This window comes from Octopus sinensis, linkage group LG8, assembly GCF_006345805.1.
Source record: "Octopus sinensis linkage group LG8, ASM634580v1, whole genome shotgun sequence".
NCBI lineage: Eukaryota > Metazoa > Mollusca > Cephalopoda > Octopoda > Octopodidae > Octopus > Octopus sinensis.
Window position 1 is genome coordinate 87,651,689 of NC_043004.1, and position 18,345 is coordinate 87,670,033.

At 29.0% G+C, this 18,345-nt stretch overlaps 2 protein-coding genes across 2 annotated transcripts in view; one reads left to right on the forward strand and one right to left on the reverse strand.

The window, feature by feature from the left end:
* Positions 1-12,995, forward strand: part of LOC115214750 (sodium/bile acid cotransporter) — a 37,610-nt gene extending 24,615 nt beyond the window's left edge. Inside the window, exon 3 of the mRNA XM_029783769.2 lies at positions 5,573-12,995. Coding sequence (XP_029639629.1) covers positions 5,573-6,279 — 707 coding nt within the window. The 3' untranslated portion in view covers positions 6,280-12,995. The remainder of the gene's footprint in view (positions 1-5,572) is intronic.
* The window catches only part of LOC115214751 (trafficking protein particle complex subunit 13), a 332,050-nt gene that overhangs the window by 223,719 nt on the left and 89,986 nt on the right, over positions 1-18,345 (reverse strand). The window lies entirely within an intron of this gene.

Here is an 18,345-nt window from a genome sequence, read left to right on the forward strand (position 1 = left end):
ATGAAATTCAACATACACACAATATTCATTTTATATAAATATGAAACACTTGCAAAATTTTTCTTATATCCCATCAAAAGAAACTCCATCATGTGTGCCATACTGTGCAAATAAAACAAGTTTACAATAATTTAACCCATTCGTTACCAACCTGGCTGAAACTGGCTCTGGATCTGAGTACAAATGTCTTGTTTTCATAAGTTTTGAATAAAAATCTTCCACCAAACCTTAGTCACAATTTATGTTCCTAACAGTAGCTAAATGATAACTAAGTTATTTTACTAAATTCTTTGTAATGTTTAAAGTAATTGAAAGAAACAGAAAGCATCTCAAAATAAATACAGTAACGAAAGGGTTAAATAGAATAAACAGAGTGAGGTGCCCACAACATAACTACTGGTTAATGGTATTTTCTCCATTTCATATTTTTATAATTCACAAATTTTATGCCTCACTGTAATTTAGTTAACTATAGATGTTACACCACATCACAGATGGAAAACATGATAATTTTTCACACATATATAGAATATGTCATATTAACCAAGCAATTCTCTTACCATTACTTCAGCAAGTGTGGTGAAGTCTATACATTACTAAGGAGGTTTAATAAAAATGAAATACATCTGTAGTTGTTTTTGTATGTGCCAAAATGGTATTAGTTATTGAGCCAATGTTGTCTTTTCCTTAGTGAATGAATATTTCTAATTAGACTTAGACCTTTGATGCCCATTTTATTAAATATGTTAAAATTAACTTAACTATCATCCATGTAACTGCTAAGTCATTTAGTAGACTACTTTTCTGTGTTAAAAAAAAAGAAACCTAACCTTTCATTGATCTGGCATTGATATATTAAATAACAGAAGCATGGAGAGAGAATTAGATAATAAAAAAATTTTACTATCTAATATAATGAGTTGATGGATTATCATTAAATGTTCAATTAAATTATTGTCACAAATGTACTGGATCACATTTCCTCCAACAACAACAACAAAAACATACTGATAAGCATAATTTCAATTATATTCTACTTAATATCTTTTAAGGTGATAATTGTTTTGCTCGATACATGCAAGAGGATTATAGCAATATATTTTTTTAATAAATTCCTATTTGTAAGGTTCATAATCATCTCGAAATATAATCATTACTTATCTAAGGCAAGTATAAAATCAAGTTATATCATTTAATCAGATGTTAGGTATACAGTTCTAAAAAAACCAGAAAAATAGAAATAAAAGAAAATCCATCAAACGATCAATTATGAGACTTACGCACTGTCTGAGACAATCAAAGAACTTTTATGCAGTTGCTCAACATAACAGAAATAGCAGCAAAATCCTCCTCAAATTTCACTCACCATCTTGAAAAAGGACAGGATGATCTTTATTGGAAAGCTTTTGATCATAAATTTGCTTAACAAGGATGGTGTGAGGCTAAATAACAACAATAACATCAAGCTAATTTGTCACCTTGTAGCAATTTTGGTCAATTCTGCAAAGAATAGTTTCCTGTGACAATAACAGGAATCAAAATTTGTCTCACGAGTAGAGTCCATTCACTTTAGTCAGGCTTTCCAATGCAAATAGACCCTATTTTTGATTGAGGGGACATGTAATGAGCATTTAATATCAAACTGATCCTGCACAGCCTCTATAAGCAGGTAGATAGCTTACTTGACTGTGAATGTTTCACTTTGATGAATCACAATTTCAATAAATATTGAGACAGAAAGAATTAATAAAAAACAGAATTTATGAAGAAATTGATGAAACAACAGAGACACATCTATTCATGTAGATTTATAGTGACTAAGAATATAACATAAAACATAGTAACATAAAATATAACTGACATTCACATATTTCATATGATGAAAATGATATTCATATGATGAGAATGAAATAGAATATCATAATTTAAAAGCAAGTGAAAATTATTATGTATATAAAACCCAATTTTCAAATGGTAGAGTAATAAAGAAGCACTAGGAAGTGGAGGAAATTAAAGAGATTAATGCACAAGACAAAAAGAAATGGACACTGCCACTAAACAATATGGTATGTGTATGCTGACAGGTAAATGGCAGTGAAAAATGTAGCTTTCTGGTTTGATGAGAATTATGAGCAGTTTTTCAAACAAAAAAGAAAAGTGATTGAAGATGATGATGGTGAGGATACTAATTCGCTATTAACTCTTAAAATTATTTACAATTCTATTTAACTTTAATGCAATGCTACTTTTATATGGTATAAATTCTAATACACTATCATATATAAGTTTATAATACATTTTGTCCATACTTTTTAAAAATTAAATATTAAAGGAGCACATTATTCATGAGAACTAAATGTTATCCATCTTTCTAGTTAATACATAGCCTTATTCTGGATGATGTAGTTGGAAAGAAAATTATATTGTTCAAGCTAAGTAATGTGCAATGAAAATTTTAAATCATCATAATGATGTTTCATTATTTTATGACAGTGATAATACATTAAATGTTCTTTATATTTCGTAAGTATTCCCACATCAAAAATTGTATTGATCATGGGTCTTTCCACAATTGATTCAGAAGTAAAATGTAAAACTAAAACAGAAGCAATTAAAGGATGAAATGTATTATGTTTGTCTATACACTGCTACATATCAGCCTGAGTATAATTACTGCTACAAGAACATATACTTGGAATATTGTGTTTCAATAACCTGCTATAATAGAAATCATTAAAAATATATACAATGTATATAAAAATATCTCTTTTTATACTATTAAATAATTTTTGCTTTATATGCTAAACGAAATACATTGCATAGTTGAAAACAAATTGTCAGATCTTGAATGTCTGATGTTCAAAGCACAAGAATCCAACAAACATTTTATATAAAAAAAATCATAGTAAAAAAATTAGAGGGCTTTGAGAAATCCATACTTAAATGTTTGTTCTTTTGTCACAACACATAGAAAATTGAGTTTTCTCTTGTTTATGTATATCATCAAAATCAAATATAACAGAAACATCGTCATGTGATTTCCACAATGTTGACTTTATGGTAGGTATACTTTTATGGTCTATTACACTGATAAAGTTCAAAGGTCACCTTCAAAATTATATTATTTTGTTTTGAATTTGTCAACTTCCCAATATATTTTAAACAGTAGTTATAATAAAGCAGATAATTTTTCCCCCCATAAATTATAATACTTTAAAGAGTCAGTGCATCTTATAGATAGGGTATGTTTTTCTGGGATTTCATTGTTCATAATTTTGGTGCACATAATACATGAGTATGTATTATATATGAATATAGTAATTTAAAACCATCAAGAACAAAAAGTTTCTCTTGTAGTTCAAATATTCTGAACTAGTTTAAAAGGAATACATGCTTTATCAATATTGATATTTAAGGCTATACTGCTTATCAGCAAATTAGAGTTGATTCAATAACTTCTTACATTTCAAATTTCAAAAATGAAATTTAGCTTATTACGAGTGCATAAACAATATTCATATGAATTTTAAAAAAGCTATAGATTACAATGTATTATAATTGCTTTTATACAAAATTCTTGTGTATATATTTATTTATAATTATAATGGGATAAATTCTCACACCTAAAACAGGTGTGAGAAATTTATCCCAAAAGCACCATAAAAATTTATCAACTTTTAATTTTATTTTCTGTACTGAGATTCTAACCAGAAAACTTACTATATAACTGGTTTGTTGAAAACAGATTCTGTAATCCATAGGTACAAACTAAGATGGTTTAGAAAAGAAATTTACTAAAGACTCATTCACACAACATTTTTATATATAACTAAAAACCACATGTATGCTAATTGCTGTAACCTAAGATTGGTTATGTCTCCCACACTCATTAACCTACTCACTCTTACTTCTAACAATACACATGCAGATGACTACTACTCTTCATTCCTTCTTAATCTTCTACATCATATCTGGAGCAGCACTGAAAAGAGAAACCTCAAAACATACTTTGATAGCGACATTTCAATCTATATTTCCACACCAACACCAAGACAACTGTTGCAAATATGAAAGACAAAGTTTCTATCACATAACTGAAGTTTCCAAAATTGTTACAAAAGTTATACTTTACAATCTCTGATGCCGACCTTATATGTATAATGCAACAGTATTCTAAAATCTAAGCTTCCTCTTCAAGGCAAAAAAAATGTTTGGTTTTTATTACTTGTTGATTCTTTGCAGTGCAGAAGTATGAATGACAAAGTACTGTGCTTTAATGCATAAAACTGTGTACTGCTTTTACTCCATACCAATGCACATATACACATTATAGACAACATGTGGAGGCACAATGACTCAGTGGTTAGGACAGCAGACTTGCAGTCAGAGGATTGTGGTTTCGATTCCCAGACTGGGCGTTGTGAGTGTTTATTGAGCAAAAACACCTAAAGCTCCACGAAGCTCCGGTGGGGGTGGGGGTGAATTCTACTGTATTCTTTCACCACAACTTTCTCTCACTCTTTCTTCCTGTTTCTGTTGTACCTGTATTTCAAAGGGCCTTGTCACACTCTGTGTCACGCTGAATCTCCCTGTGAACTACATTAAGGGTACACATGTCTGTGGAGTGCTCAGCCACTTGCACATTAATTTCATGAGCAGGCTGTTCTGTTGATTGGATTAACTGGAACCCTTGTAATAGTAACCAACAGAGTGCCACGATAGATAATATGTCCCCATCAAAATCCATTCAATTAATTAGCAAAGATTCATTAATAAAGATGCTACAAACATTGGCTTACAGATACCTTTTTCCTCTCTGACTCTTGTACCACTACTACAAACCTCCAGCTCTGATAAATTAGTTATCCCTTCACCCAAGCCAATCTGACATAGCTCCTCATGTTATTGTCTCACCTTCCAGAACCAACACTAAATACTTTTCCTAATCATTTCTCATACAAGTGCATTCATCTAGAATAACCTTGCCACACACATTTTTCTTGATCATGTCAACCTTTAAATGTTCAAGCTGAACATTAATCACATCAATCAAGGTTGAGATGACCTGCAAATATTACAACACTTATCCTCCACTGACTAAATAATGAGAGGTAAATAACAAAATACCAGTGAACTTAGTTGTAAATTGATTCAGGAATATCCATTTTGGCAAAGAGACTGTAGTGGTATTTCTGTTAGAGTGCTGTTCTGCCACCTATGTACAGCATTTTGGTGAAGTCAATATGAGACAGACAAGGATGTGAACATGGTTGATTACAGGTGTAAGAAGTTATAAAAATGTAATATTTTTTAATAGATTAATATATGTTTGCATTTTTTAATCTTCAAGTTTCATTGTTAACTTTACTAATAATAGTTTTTTTTTCTTCAAAAATTATAATTTTATTAAGAAATATTTTTGCAAACTTTTCATTTATAATCTTGCTTTAGAAATAATTGACTTATAGTTATTATTGAATTAAAACCATGATTTACTAAAAAATAAAATAAAAGCTTACAGTTTTCATTCTATAACAATAAACAATACTAACATAACTTCTGTTTCTTACAGGGACAGCTCCTCTTTGGATATTTGTACTAGGACAGTACTTTTTACATTTAGACGCACACAAAACCATTCCTATTTACCACATTGAAGTGTGGTTGGTGTCAGTCTTCGTTGCCTATACAGGAGGGATATTAACAAAGTATTTAAAACCAAATGTGGCAGAAGCAATATTGAACTGGTTATTAAAACCATTGCTATTACTTATGTGTATTTTATTTATCACCCTTGGTGTCTACATTAATATGTATGTATGGAACATATTGGACATTTATATTATATTAGGATGTACTCTATTACCAGTAACGGGTTGGGTTCTCGGATTTTTTCTAGGCTTGATATTCCGCCAAGATGGGCCAATTTTAGAAGCTCTCTCTCTCGAAACTTCAAGCTTTAACAATCTGATAACAGTAGCAGCTTTACGTTTTTCTCTCTCAAGCAGACCTGGAGATTTGTCATCAACTGTACCTTTTCTTGTTATTTTTACAACTCCTGGTATTTACATAGTATTATCCCTAATCAAATCTTTGCGGCTTTGCATCATTAACTATTTACAAGAACGAAGACAAAAACAAGTTAATCGACAGTTTAGCATTGTTTCAGGAATAATTAACCAGGCAAATATTACAGCATTATCAGCTCCTTTATTTATATCTGATATCCTGGATGATGAAGACAGTTCTGATAATAAAGAAAAAGTGACAGTTTTATGAAGTTTTTTTAAAGTCTTTTTAAGAGAAGAGAAATAAATCTGCTACACTAAGAAACATGCATTGGAATGAGACTTTGATGATTTAGAGTATCAATTATACCAGCCTACAATGGCAATGGTGCCAAACATAGGATTAAGTGCCAACAATGTAAATCTGGCAAGAGGTAATTTGATTCAAATGAAGAAAGAACCTTACTACAATCCAATTACTGGTACTCCAATTGACAGTTTCTTGGTGCACATGTTAATGGTGGTAAAAATAGCAGCAATGTGTTGCTGAAGTTATGACAATGTCAAATATTTTTTAGTCTTTATAACAATACAATCACTAACAGTCTATTATACTGGAGTTTATAAGATGGATGGTTATAAAGACAGTTATATAGAGAAAACAATTCTGTATAACGAAACATAGTAAATTGAATATGTTCCTTAACCGATTTGAGCTTATATTAAGGTATGAATATAAAGTGAAATAGAAAGTAACTTATACTTTTAAATTTATGTTTTTAACTTCAATAACTGAAAAAACATCAACAAATAATATTAAAGTAGATTTGATTTCCATTCGAAACATACATCGTTGGAGAAAAGTCATTTATACATTCATTGTATAAATCATGAATATTTTTATAAATTTTGCTGCTTAAATTAAAAAAAATTCTTTCCTATCAGCTTTGCAATTAGACATTAGCATTCTAAATAGGAACATTTTTTGAAGCAAACAACTTTCAACCTGAAAATTAATGAGGCAAATGTGGTGGTGTTTTGAAAAGTACTTTTTGTGTGTGGAATGATACACACAAAGATGAGAGCTGTTAATACTTTACAACTCATTTTATGTAGTGTTTGCTCTTTGAAATATAATGACTGTATAAATTGATAATAGACAACTAGCGAAACATGTACATTAGAATACACACCCAAGGGGAAGAGTAGCAGCAACTTCCCAATACAATAACCTTTTATTTATGTTGTCAGTCTCATCTTGTAAGGATGAGAATTTGTTTATATAATCCTTGCCTAGAATACAGGTAAAACCATTTAATAACTTTCAGTCTCAAGACATGACAATGTCAAACATAATTAATATTGATCTATAATTATCTTCATTTTGGCTGTAAATACAAAGAGTAATAGGGATTGAAGTAGATTATTAGACTGTAGGCAGCAAATGTATATATCAAGTAGAATGGTAAAGTTTGTAAATTGTGTTTTTCTAATAAGGTAAAATTCAGAATTTGACAAAACTAATTGGCAAAACTTAATCCAAAAAACTTTGCAGATGAATAATTTCAGTGAGCTGCTTTGCAATGGGAATTGAAAAATTTAGTATTTTAGACACTCGTACATTTTTGGGGAGAGAAAATAAAGAAGCCCAATACCAATTGTGAATGATAAATGAAAGAAATAACAATGGATTGATACAATAGCGTAAACGAGAAAGAGAGAGAAAGAGCAAGTGTGAGTAGTGTGGAAGGTGGTGTACAAACACTTCTACCTCCCTTTGCAAGACATTTTTTTGTCTTTATAATTCTGACAACTCATTGTTTTAAACATGCTTCATTTTCTCAAATTTATTTCTTTAATTCTGACTGCTAACTCATTCCCTTTTTCTCCTCTTCCTCTGTTTTTTTTTTTTATATGTTCCATTGCCTCTGCTACTTTCTATCTCACCTGAACTAGACCTCAATATCTCCCATTTCAATTGACCTTACTTTTGTTACAAACTTTGACGACCTGTTCCTGCACACTTTACTTTTTCTCATGACATCCAGCTTCCACATCACACATTGGCTCTTTTTTCCTGTCTCCCCATTTCCAGTGTCTACATTATTCATTCCATTTCTTATTTGTGATTTTGTGACCATGGGATTAAGGCTTCATTATTTTCTCAATATTAAAAAAAGGGCAAATATTTTTCACTCCTCACAGCAAATCAACTCACTGAAATTTATTTTACTTTTTACAAACCCTTTTGTGTTATCATAACCCTAGAAAAATATGACACAAATTGTGTTTTATTGATTATATAGTTTTAACCTTTTTAATCAAATAGATATTTTCTAAAAGATAATAATAGAAATATTAACAGAATGCAATATTTTTTGGAGCATTATCATAGATTGTGTAAATACTGTTGAACAAAAAAAAATGTCAGCTTTATTTCAATTTAAGACATTTAGAGGATTTTGTAAAATCCACAATAATTTCCTCAATAATTAATTACTCTGATCCACTTAACATTTTGCTGCTCATTATAAACACACTACTTGCATGATTTTGTTAATTAAAATGTTTAGATATTTATCATGAAATGTAAAAAAATAAAAAAAATAAAAAAATAAAAAAAAAAACAACCAAAAACAAACTGAACATTGGTAAACCATTTTCCACCAATTTGTTTTAAAATCAGACTAATTTAAATTACAGTTCAAGGTAAGTGCAGAACAAAACAGTTTACTTTGTCAAATCGAATAATTTGCCTTGTATCCCAACATTTTTTAAGTTGGAGAAAACTTAAATTATCAAGTACATTTACAAATAAAACACTTAGATTTTTTTTCTAGATTTCAAAATATATTCTCTATTAAACAGATTCTAAGCTGTTGCTGCATAGTAATGTTTGTATTTAATATGAGGCTATTTTTTTAAAGTGAGTTCTGGTATATTCTTAATGTAAAATGCAATTTAAAGAATTATAGCCAGATTTTCACAAAGATAAAAAATATATAATTAAAATTAATTATATATTGTTGAGGTCAAATACAATGAAAATATTGGTCGGAAAATGTATTCATTTGTTCAATTAGAAGTTATCTGAAAGGCGCTTGTCACTATGCTAAAAAAAAAACCGGAAAATTTGAAATGCTGTAGAAGTGATAAATTGAGCAGTTGGATGAAATAAGTAGTTGCTCATTCAAGTAAATTTCACATTATTTTAAACAAAGAAAAAATGATGGAGAACAGATTTTTACCTCATCTTGAAGCCCCAAATGATGTTAGGGGCAGGTGCTAGAACTAATTAACAACTAAATAACATTTCCAGGGAGTAGCTAATATTCAAGCTGCCTTTGTACCTTTGCCCTACAGACAAATACTAATGAAACATCTCTACACACAAGTACATATATATACATTTAGGTGCACATATAGATACTTGTGCAGAGTGGTTACATACATTTGTTTGTAGACATGAATTGAGATATATTTTTTATGTGACAACACATTACTTTGTGTGATTCTATGTGTGCATATGATTATAGATAAGGTGGGAGGTATTTACTAATGAATGCTAAATAAAATATGTAGTATCTGATGAAAATGGCATATTGATCATAAGAGATACATGGTTTAATGAGTAAGTAATTTTCAAGAAATTCTGAAAGGTTAAAACTTCTGACAAATCTATGGCTATCATCAGGGATTACATTTACTACCAGAAACCAATAAATTAAAGTAACACATATCGAAAACAGATATCTCCATAAGTTTCCAGTTAAGGTAAGAAAACCAGATTTTTATAAAAATGTTTTCTTGATCATATTCTATTTCTTCCACATTATCAGAGATTTTATTTTAATTTATTTTGCCTTATTTGGCATTTCTCTTCCAGATTGTCTTTAAACATTTTGTTATTCCTTCTGATACTAACTGGAAACTTGTGTTATTTTTATTTTGTCATGTTTTTTTAAAAATAAATTTGTTAGACAACTGTTAATTAAATGGAGGGAGAAAAAAACAAAAACAAAAAAACAACCTATTTTTTCATACTACAAAATGTGTTCAATTTTGTACGATTGTTAATTTGAAGAAAAATATTCCCTTGTTTATATGTTTTGAAAAAAATTATCAATAAACAAAAGCTGAAAAGATAACCTCTATAAAGTCCTTTGCTCATTTTACAACATACATAATCAGGCAGTGATTAAAATCTATTCATATTACTTGTAAAGGTGATTTTATATTAATTCATGCAGAATGATTTGAAGTATCCATATAGATTTTCAGCTTAGAGGTGTGTATGTCAACAAAAGTTGCAAATATAATTTGATTCCTCTCTAAGCTGTTGAAATTTGTTTAGTGTTGTTGTACAGTAAGCTACAGACTAATATATATATATATAAAGTTTTAATTAAAAGCAACAACTTCCACTAATTTACAAATTAAGAGACAACAAATATGTCTGTTTCAAATATAAACTTGTACAATATAGGAGACGATGTACTTTTGGCATTCCATAATAAAAAAAAGGAAATGTTGCACTAGTTTAGTATGCCAAGATTAATTTGTAAAATTTTAATTATGACAAGAAATTGAGAGCACAAAATACTTTTCTTAAAATGAACTTATATGTTCTTGACTTTTAAGTAAATAATAGAAATAATTGATTTCAAAATTAATAAAATTAACTTCTTAAAATGCTTATGTGAAATAAAAAGGTAAAATATGTATCATAAACCATTTAAATTATTTCAATGAGAACAAAATATATATTTCTGCTATTGATAGTTTTGAATTTCCATAAAGCCAAAATAAATTTTGAAGTAGTTTTTCTGATGAAGTAATACAGTCTTTAAACAATAAACTTCACAGTATTTTATAGCTTATCCAAGAATCAGTTCTTTCCATAGCAAGAATTCTTTATAATTTCCATTTTTAAAACAAATATATTCACAAAAAATTTTAAAATGCAACCAATTATTAACATGAAAATCACAAACAGTTCTACACATGCATAGAAATTAAATTATTTATTGTAAATATAAAGTGATTATTGTTATGGAAACCACCCTCAAAAATATATCTCTAATTGCTATTTTCCCAAATGTCTTAAAATGTTTACATATGTATATATGAAATAATAAGATGGATTTGAGATAGGTGAGACACAGTATATATATGATTGATGAAATATTTTTGGAAAATCAAAGTAAAACATTTTGGGGTGTATACACAAATCTTTAAAATATTAAATATTGTCTATTACATATATAAATGGCTTAACCAAAGGAAGCAGAACTGCATCTATAACCTTTTTCAGACCCTGGTGGAAAGAGGTTTTCCTCCGACCAGTCCTAAATGCTAGTAACATGATGAACTCCACTAAAAGCAACACCCAAGCCCAGGTGATTGTTTTAAACCAGCTGATTATACACATTAGAGTTTAGAAGTTCCCAATAGAAATAAAACTGTAACTAAAACCCAAATGCCTTTATTTTTCCTTTTTTACTTCAGTCTAAAGTTAATTCAAATGTAACCATTTATTGCTGTATGGCCAACTGGTACTTCTTAAGATATATGAAAAATTAAATCAAAAAACGATAGGACTGAAGTTTTCAGACTTTCAAAAACGATAGGACTCAGGACTGAAGCCTTCAGACTCTGTACTCAACTGAGTAAACTGACTTTAGGTTTTTTTTTTCTAAAGCTATCTAAAGATGGTTTGGAGATATATGTTATTTAGAGATGATATGTAAAAACATTGAAGAAAACTATAAAAAAATTATGTTTTCTAGTAAGGTTTTGGTATTAAAATTTCATTTTTTTTTTATTCAGTCCAACATATTAATTTTAATATCTATAAAAAAAAAAATCTATATTCATTCAACTCTGATTTTCTATTTTACAAAATCAAATAGTGATTTAAGATTGGCTATAAGTTACATCATAAATATTTTTGGAACACACTTCTTTTTTTTATTTTATGAGTTTTTGAAGAAACATTTGTTACACCTTATATGGATTATCAACAGAACTGATTGATTTATTCTCAGATAATGATAGAATGCTTCTGACCTTTGCCTAAACCATTTTAAATCATGATCTTGCTTTTCTTAGATATAATCAGTCAGATTTTCATCTTTAAAGTTATAAAGATTTCCAATTTGATGCATTTTTTAAAATATATAATTGTAGAACATAATATAAAATAAATATGTAAAATTAAATGAAAATTCAATGCCAATTTTCATTTGTAGATTATTTCTTGTCTTAAAAGAAATAGATTGCAAATTTTGAAATTTCACTAAATATTTATTGTTATTGCTTTACATTGACTAGATTTAGTATTGGATTAAATATTGGTACTAGTTAAATCTTGATATTTAATCTGCTGGTGTTGAGTTACAGAAATATTTAAATCGAAGTTTTCTAAAGCTTGTTTCTCAGTCAGTCATTATATAGTTAGTTTGCTTTCAGTTAAAGTCAATTTAGCTTTTAAGTCACAATATAGCAAATCCAACAAAATATTTCATCTTATTAAATATTTTGTTTTTATAAGTATCAAAAGTAATAGAGTGAATATCTTTGAAATTAATGATCTAAGATTCCAATAAATGAAATTTGATAATTACCATTCAACACTTTCATGTTTTAAGAAGTGATTTTTTTATAAACAAGATATTTTAACTCTTCTATAACAAAACTAGTTTATGAGATCCACAATATCACTACTTTCAATCATTCTTTTAGTAAATAAACAAAAAAAGATCTACAGAATTTAGAAAAATATACTTGTTTTCTTTTATTTATTTTGTGTGTGTGTGTAATTTCTGGAAATTAAATCAGAAATTAAAGAGGAAAAAATTGGAAATTGAGATAAAATGTCATTAAATATGCATAATTTTGAAAATGTTCAGAAATTCTATTTGGGACATTTTAAATTGAGGATATATTTTGGAAATGTATCACAATAGTTCTCAGTTGGCAAATTATTAAAAAAAAAATGTGATTGTGGTGAAATGATTTTATCAACTATCTATATTCATCATCATTATCTTCATCATCATTATTACCATTGTTGTCATTATCATAACACTTCTTTGCATATATGTTGATCTATGTTTTATTTTCATGTACAAATTTTCAGATTAAATAAATTATTGAAATTACCATTCCTTGATATCTTTCTTCAATTTGCTTTCAATTCATGTTTGTTGATGACTTCAGTTCAACTCTACTAATTGATTACTCTACATGACTTAAGAATATGTTTTACACTCATTTTTTTCCCATGAATATATGGATGGTGTAATTTTAACAACATTAGCTATTTATACACCAGTGTGGCAATACTTCCTTTGTTTTACTTCTAGCCTGTTCGTAAACTGGGCAGACTGAAGCAGAGTTGCACAAGAATCTAGCACATTTCAATAAAGGTATATTAATGTAAAAACATTGAATAGATTTAAATTTATACCATCTAATAAAGATTTATTCTTTATGGAGAATGAGATTGGTTAAATGGAAGACAAAAAAATATTAGAAAACCTCTAAAGATATTTCATTACTGTGTTCAGATAATTTTATTACAACTATAAAGCTGCTATATGATAACCTAAATAGCAACAAAAGTATGTTTAGAACTAAATTAAGCATCAGGACATTGAAAAAAATAAACATAATCAAAAAGATTAAATGATGTCTCTTTTTATTCGATGTGAATAGAGAATGCTTGAAATAATAATTATGGTTTTAATACTTTATACTCATTATTTCATAATGATACCATTTAAATTTTCAGATAGAAGACATCTATCACATAGTAATATTAAGCTTTGAAATATTTGTGAAATTGCATTTGCTAAGACAACCATTACAAAGTAGCAAAATAATCTTTATGCATTAGAATATTTGAAAAATTCTTATTTGTAATATTTGTTGGAGTTATGATTAATTATCTGAAGGTTTCCAACAGCTTTTTCAATTGTTGCCATTTAAAAAGAAACTTAAGATATTTAGAATGAGTAGTCAATAATCACATAATATAAAATCTGAAAAATATATTGATTCATTTAAATTTATTCCTAAAGCTAACTCCCTAAGCTAATTACCTAATTAGCAATGGTTGTTACATCAGATTAACCAAGTTTCTTATTGGCAACCAAGCTACCAAGCTATAATTCTGATGTTTGAAATCAGCAGAGAATATCATAATAGTGAAATACATTTTCTTAAGGCAATTCTAACACTACTTGTTAGATATATATCACTTTTGCTGTTTAATTATACAAATATATGTTCAGCATATTCTGTAAGCTGGTATGTAAAACAATATCTCTCTTGTTAACAGAAAAATGAAATAAAATAAAGTGTGGCAGTATTTCTTAGAAATAATAATTGGGAAACTTTTACCAGGAAAACTAGTCACTTAATGAGTCTCTCTCTCTCTCTAAGCAATAAATTTCAAATTAAATATGTATAAATCAAAACTGCCTTTCGGAAATCCCAGAAATATTATAAATCACTGGTATGTAATATATTTAGTGTATGTAAATATGAATAGGGGAATACCTGAATATATTTAGATATAAATAATTGCATGAATAAACAATAAAAAAAAAAGAAATCATTAGTGTCTATTATGTAGACAAACAGGAATTTATGGCAGTCTAGAAATGCACAATACAGACACCATTTATATATCTCAACTCATTTTCTGTTTTTAGAAGAAACATGGCTACAAATTTTCCTTCTGTGCATCAACAATTCATATCCAATTAATCTACAACTCATAATTCATGAACTCATATCATACAGTAGCTATTTCATTGTATCAAGAAGCATAACATTCATGTTTATTGGCTACAAAATTGATACCAGGCCTTTAAGGATGTTACCTGTGTTAGACAATTATTTTCTTTTGTGGAGTCAAGAGAACTACATCTCATCTGTTTAACTTATCAGAAGATATAGTTAACAATTGGTTGTTAAAATCCAGAATTTTCTTTTAATAGGTTCAGAATATTTAGACTAAAATTTTAACAAAATCCCCAAATGTTTATTTAGAAATAATAGTTTATCTCCTATCAATAGTTTTCCTATTATTTCAGAAATATAGAAATTTTAATCAAGGATAAATTCAATAAATTAAAATTTTACTTTGAGCACACACACACACACACACACACACACACATATATATATATATATTACTAGCAATGCACCCTGTAATGACTGACTGCCACACTGTATGTGCCTTTCTTATGGGCAGAATCAGCACACGAAGGGTATGAAGCAAACAACTCTTCTTTATAAACATGGTTTTTGGTCATTTTCTGATGAACAAAGCTGCAGTTTCCATCTACCAAATTCAGTCAGAAATCTGTGGTTGCCCTAGGGCTATAGTAAAAAATATTTGCCCAAGGTACCATGCAGACTGACTGAACATGGAACCATGTGATTGGGAAGCAAACTTCTCAACCATACAGTCATTGTTGCACCTAATATACGTGTGTGTGTGTGTTTACATTTGTTATTAAATCGAGTATTGTGTCCCACTATGTCTCAAAGTAGCAGTTCATCAAGCAGAGATCTATAAAATAAATATCAAATTGAAATACGTACTGAGGTCAGTATGATCAATTAAATTTTCGAAGGTGATACCCCCTAATGGAAACAGATGAAAGATCAAACCCAGTAAAATAATATTTAAAGACTTAATGGTTTCAAATTTAAGGTAAAGGATTACTAATCACAAGACAAGGAGTTCAAAACTTCGTATTGAACTTCTATTCTATACAATAACAGTATATGTACATCTCAGTCTACTTGGCTTCCAACAATTAACAATTGTAATTTGAAGCTGAAAGGTTAGATGTCCAGATTTCTTAAATTATTATGCACAATACTCTGAGAAAAAGTATTTTTTTCACCACAACAAAACACACACACACACACACACACACACACACACACACACACAAGTATGTCTGTGGTAACTTGAGCTACTACAAACAGCAGCCAAATCTCAAACACACAGATTTACAGTAATTCAGAAAAAAAACTATGCCATGGGTCTGCCTCATCAGAGGCAACTCTGGGCTAAACAAAACACAAACATACTTCACATTAAAAGATTATGTACTAAATAATACTAATAAAGTTGACAGTATATCTTTGAAGTTTCATTCTCTAGTAAAACTCCATGTATTTTAAACATTTTCTCATTATGCTCTATGTAAGACACATTGTTCAGGCAGAGTTGCCCCCTTAGCTAAAGACCTCAAAATCGTGCAACCTGACCTTGTTTTCAAGGTTATTTTTCTAGTAAAAAAGAATTATTGTGCAAAAAACATACTTTATTTGGTAGCCAAAAGATTACTGAATCTTTTTATACCTCATATGTCAAATTCAGCAACTCAAAAGGAATAGACACATGCAATCACAAGCGTGTGTGCGCATGCATGTGCACACACACACACAAGCTCTGTTTTATATATTAAGATGTACAAAGAATATTCATAAATAGACACTGCTAGTTCAAATTTAAGCAGAATATTTTTAGATGTAGTTCTTAAGGTCAAGTTTGAAACAAAATTGTAATGCACTTAATGTAAAATTATGTTCCTGTGAGTATATTTCATTTATCTCTCCATTTTAGGTTTTAAAGCCCTAACTGGAAATTATCTGAAATAGAGCTGAGAATATTTATATACCACAAGCCTAAGAGAAGGACTTCACATTTTTTTGAGCAGCCTGTCTATCCTGAACATCTAATTACTATAGATACTAATGCAGTAGTAAATATCAACTGTACTGGTATAACAGTTATTAGAAATTAGTTTTTTTTATAACCTAACATGTGTGAAACAGTTTCTGTTTTTTGTTTTGTATGTTAAACAGTTTCCATAGTGAACATGCGAGTTGGGGTAGATGGTAGATTAATGTTGGTGAATTCTTTTGTACTGGTGTAGGCTAATAAGTGGAATGACTAGGTATGAGAAAGCAATAAATATGCTTCTGGGATGGGAATGAGAGAATAATTATAACAACAGATGGAAAGGTGTGTTGAAGGAAGATGACCACTACCAAACTTTCAATGAGTAAAAGAGGATGAACTAATAGTAGACAAAACAGAAGGAAGGAGGCACAATATAATACTGGAGTAAGAGCTGAGAATTTTGTAGAAAAAGTCTGCTAATCAGATAGTTTGATTTTTTTCAGATGTAGCCAGTGGAGCACAGAAGCATTCTAGAAATGAAAAACAGTATTTCATGACAGAACATACCTTTATTTTAAACCAAGGCAGCTCTGTTTCTAAATTATATGGGTTACTTAATGACCAAGGTGTTAAATTTCCTATTCAAAATGTATATAAAATTATATTTATTCCTGTTTTGGGGACATATAAAGAGAGAATAAGAGCTTAAATGTCATTGATCAAAAACTTGATTTTCCTCTTCTAGCTCTGGAGTTGTCCAGTACATAAGACTTCTCAGACACTGAACAGAAATTACAAATTATTCTTAAACATAAGGAACTTAACCCAATATTAAAACTGGGATATAAGTCAAATGTTTTAGTGAGAATAAGTTACTTTAAATTTATTAGTACAATATGTTGTAGGTATTTCTGCAGGAAATCTGTTCCTTGAAAGTTGTACTTGAACAGATGAAATAATCTGATCATTCGAAGATTTTATCTGCAGAGTGGTCAAATGTAACAGTCAATATCAAACTGAACAAGGAATTATCCATTTGGCAAATAATAGATACTAAAGAATAGCCACATCCAAAATTTGTTCTTTATAAGTTTGGTGAGCGTAGCAGTAACCTAAGCTACATGCAACAAAAATTGTGACATTAATAGATGCTGATATGACAGCACAGTGCATATAAGAATGGATAATATTATTACAAAAAACAAAGAAATTTTTATTTTAATCAAAAAGTAAATGAAATATTTTAGCCTGTAATCATTGTGAACGAAGAATGGAAACAACAAGTAGAAAAGGGTCAATTATAATAAAAATCTGTTTGGATTATCATGTCATCATAACTATCTTCTAGATTAGTGTTTTACATCCCATACAAAGAGTAAAATGTGTTGGAAAGATCATATGTAACAACTTTAAAGATATAGATGCATATCATTCTGAAAAGATATGCTTCAGTCATTTTAAGGTATTCTAATTCAAGAATTCTTTGATCTATTTCCACAAAGATTACAACCATTCATAACCTTAGCAGCAAAATCAATATTTTCTGTAAACTATCACTGATATCATTTTCTCTTGTTGGTCTTAGAATAACCTCAGAAATGTAAAATTACTTCCCAAAAATTA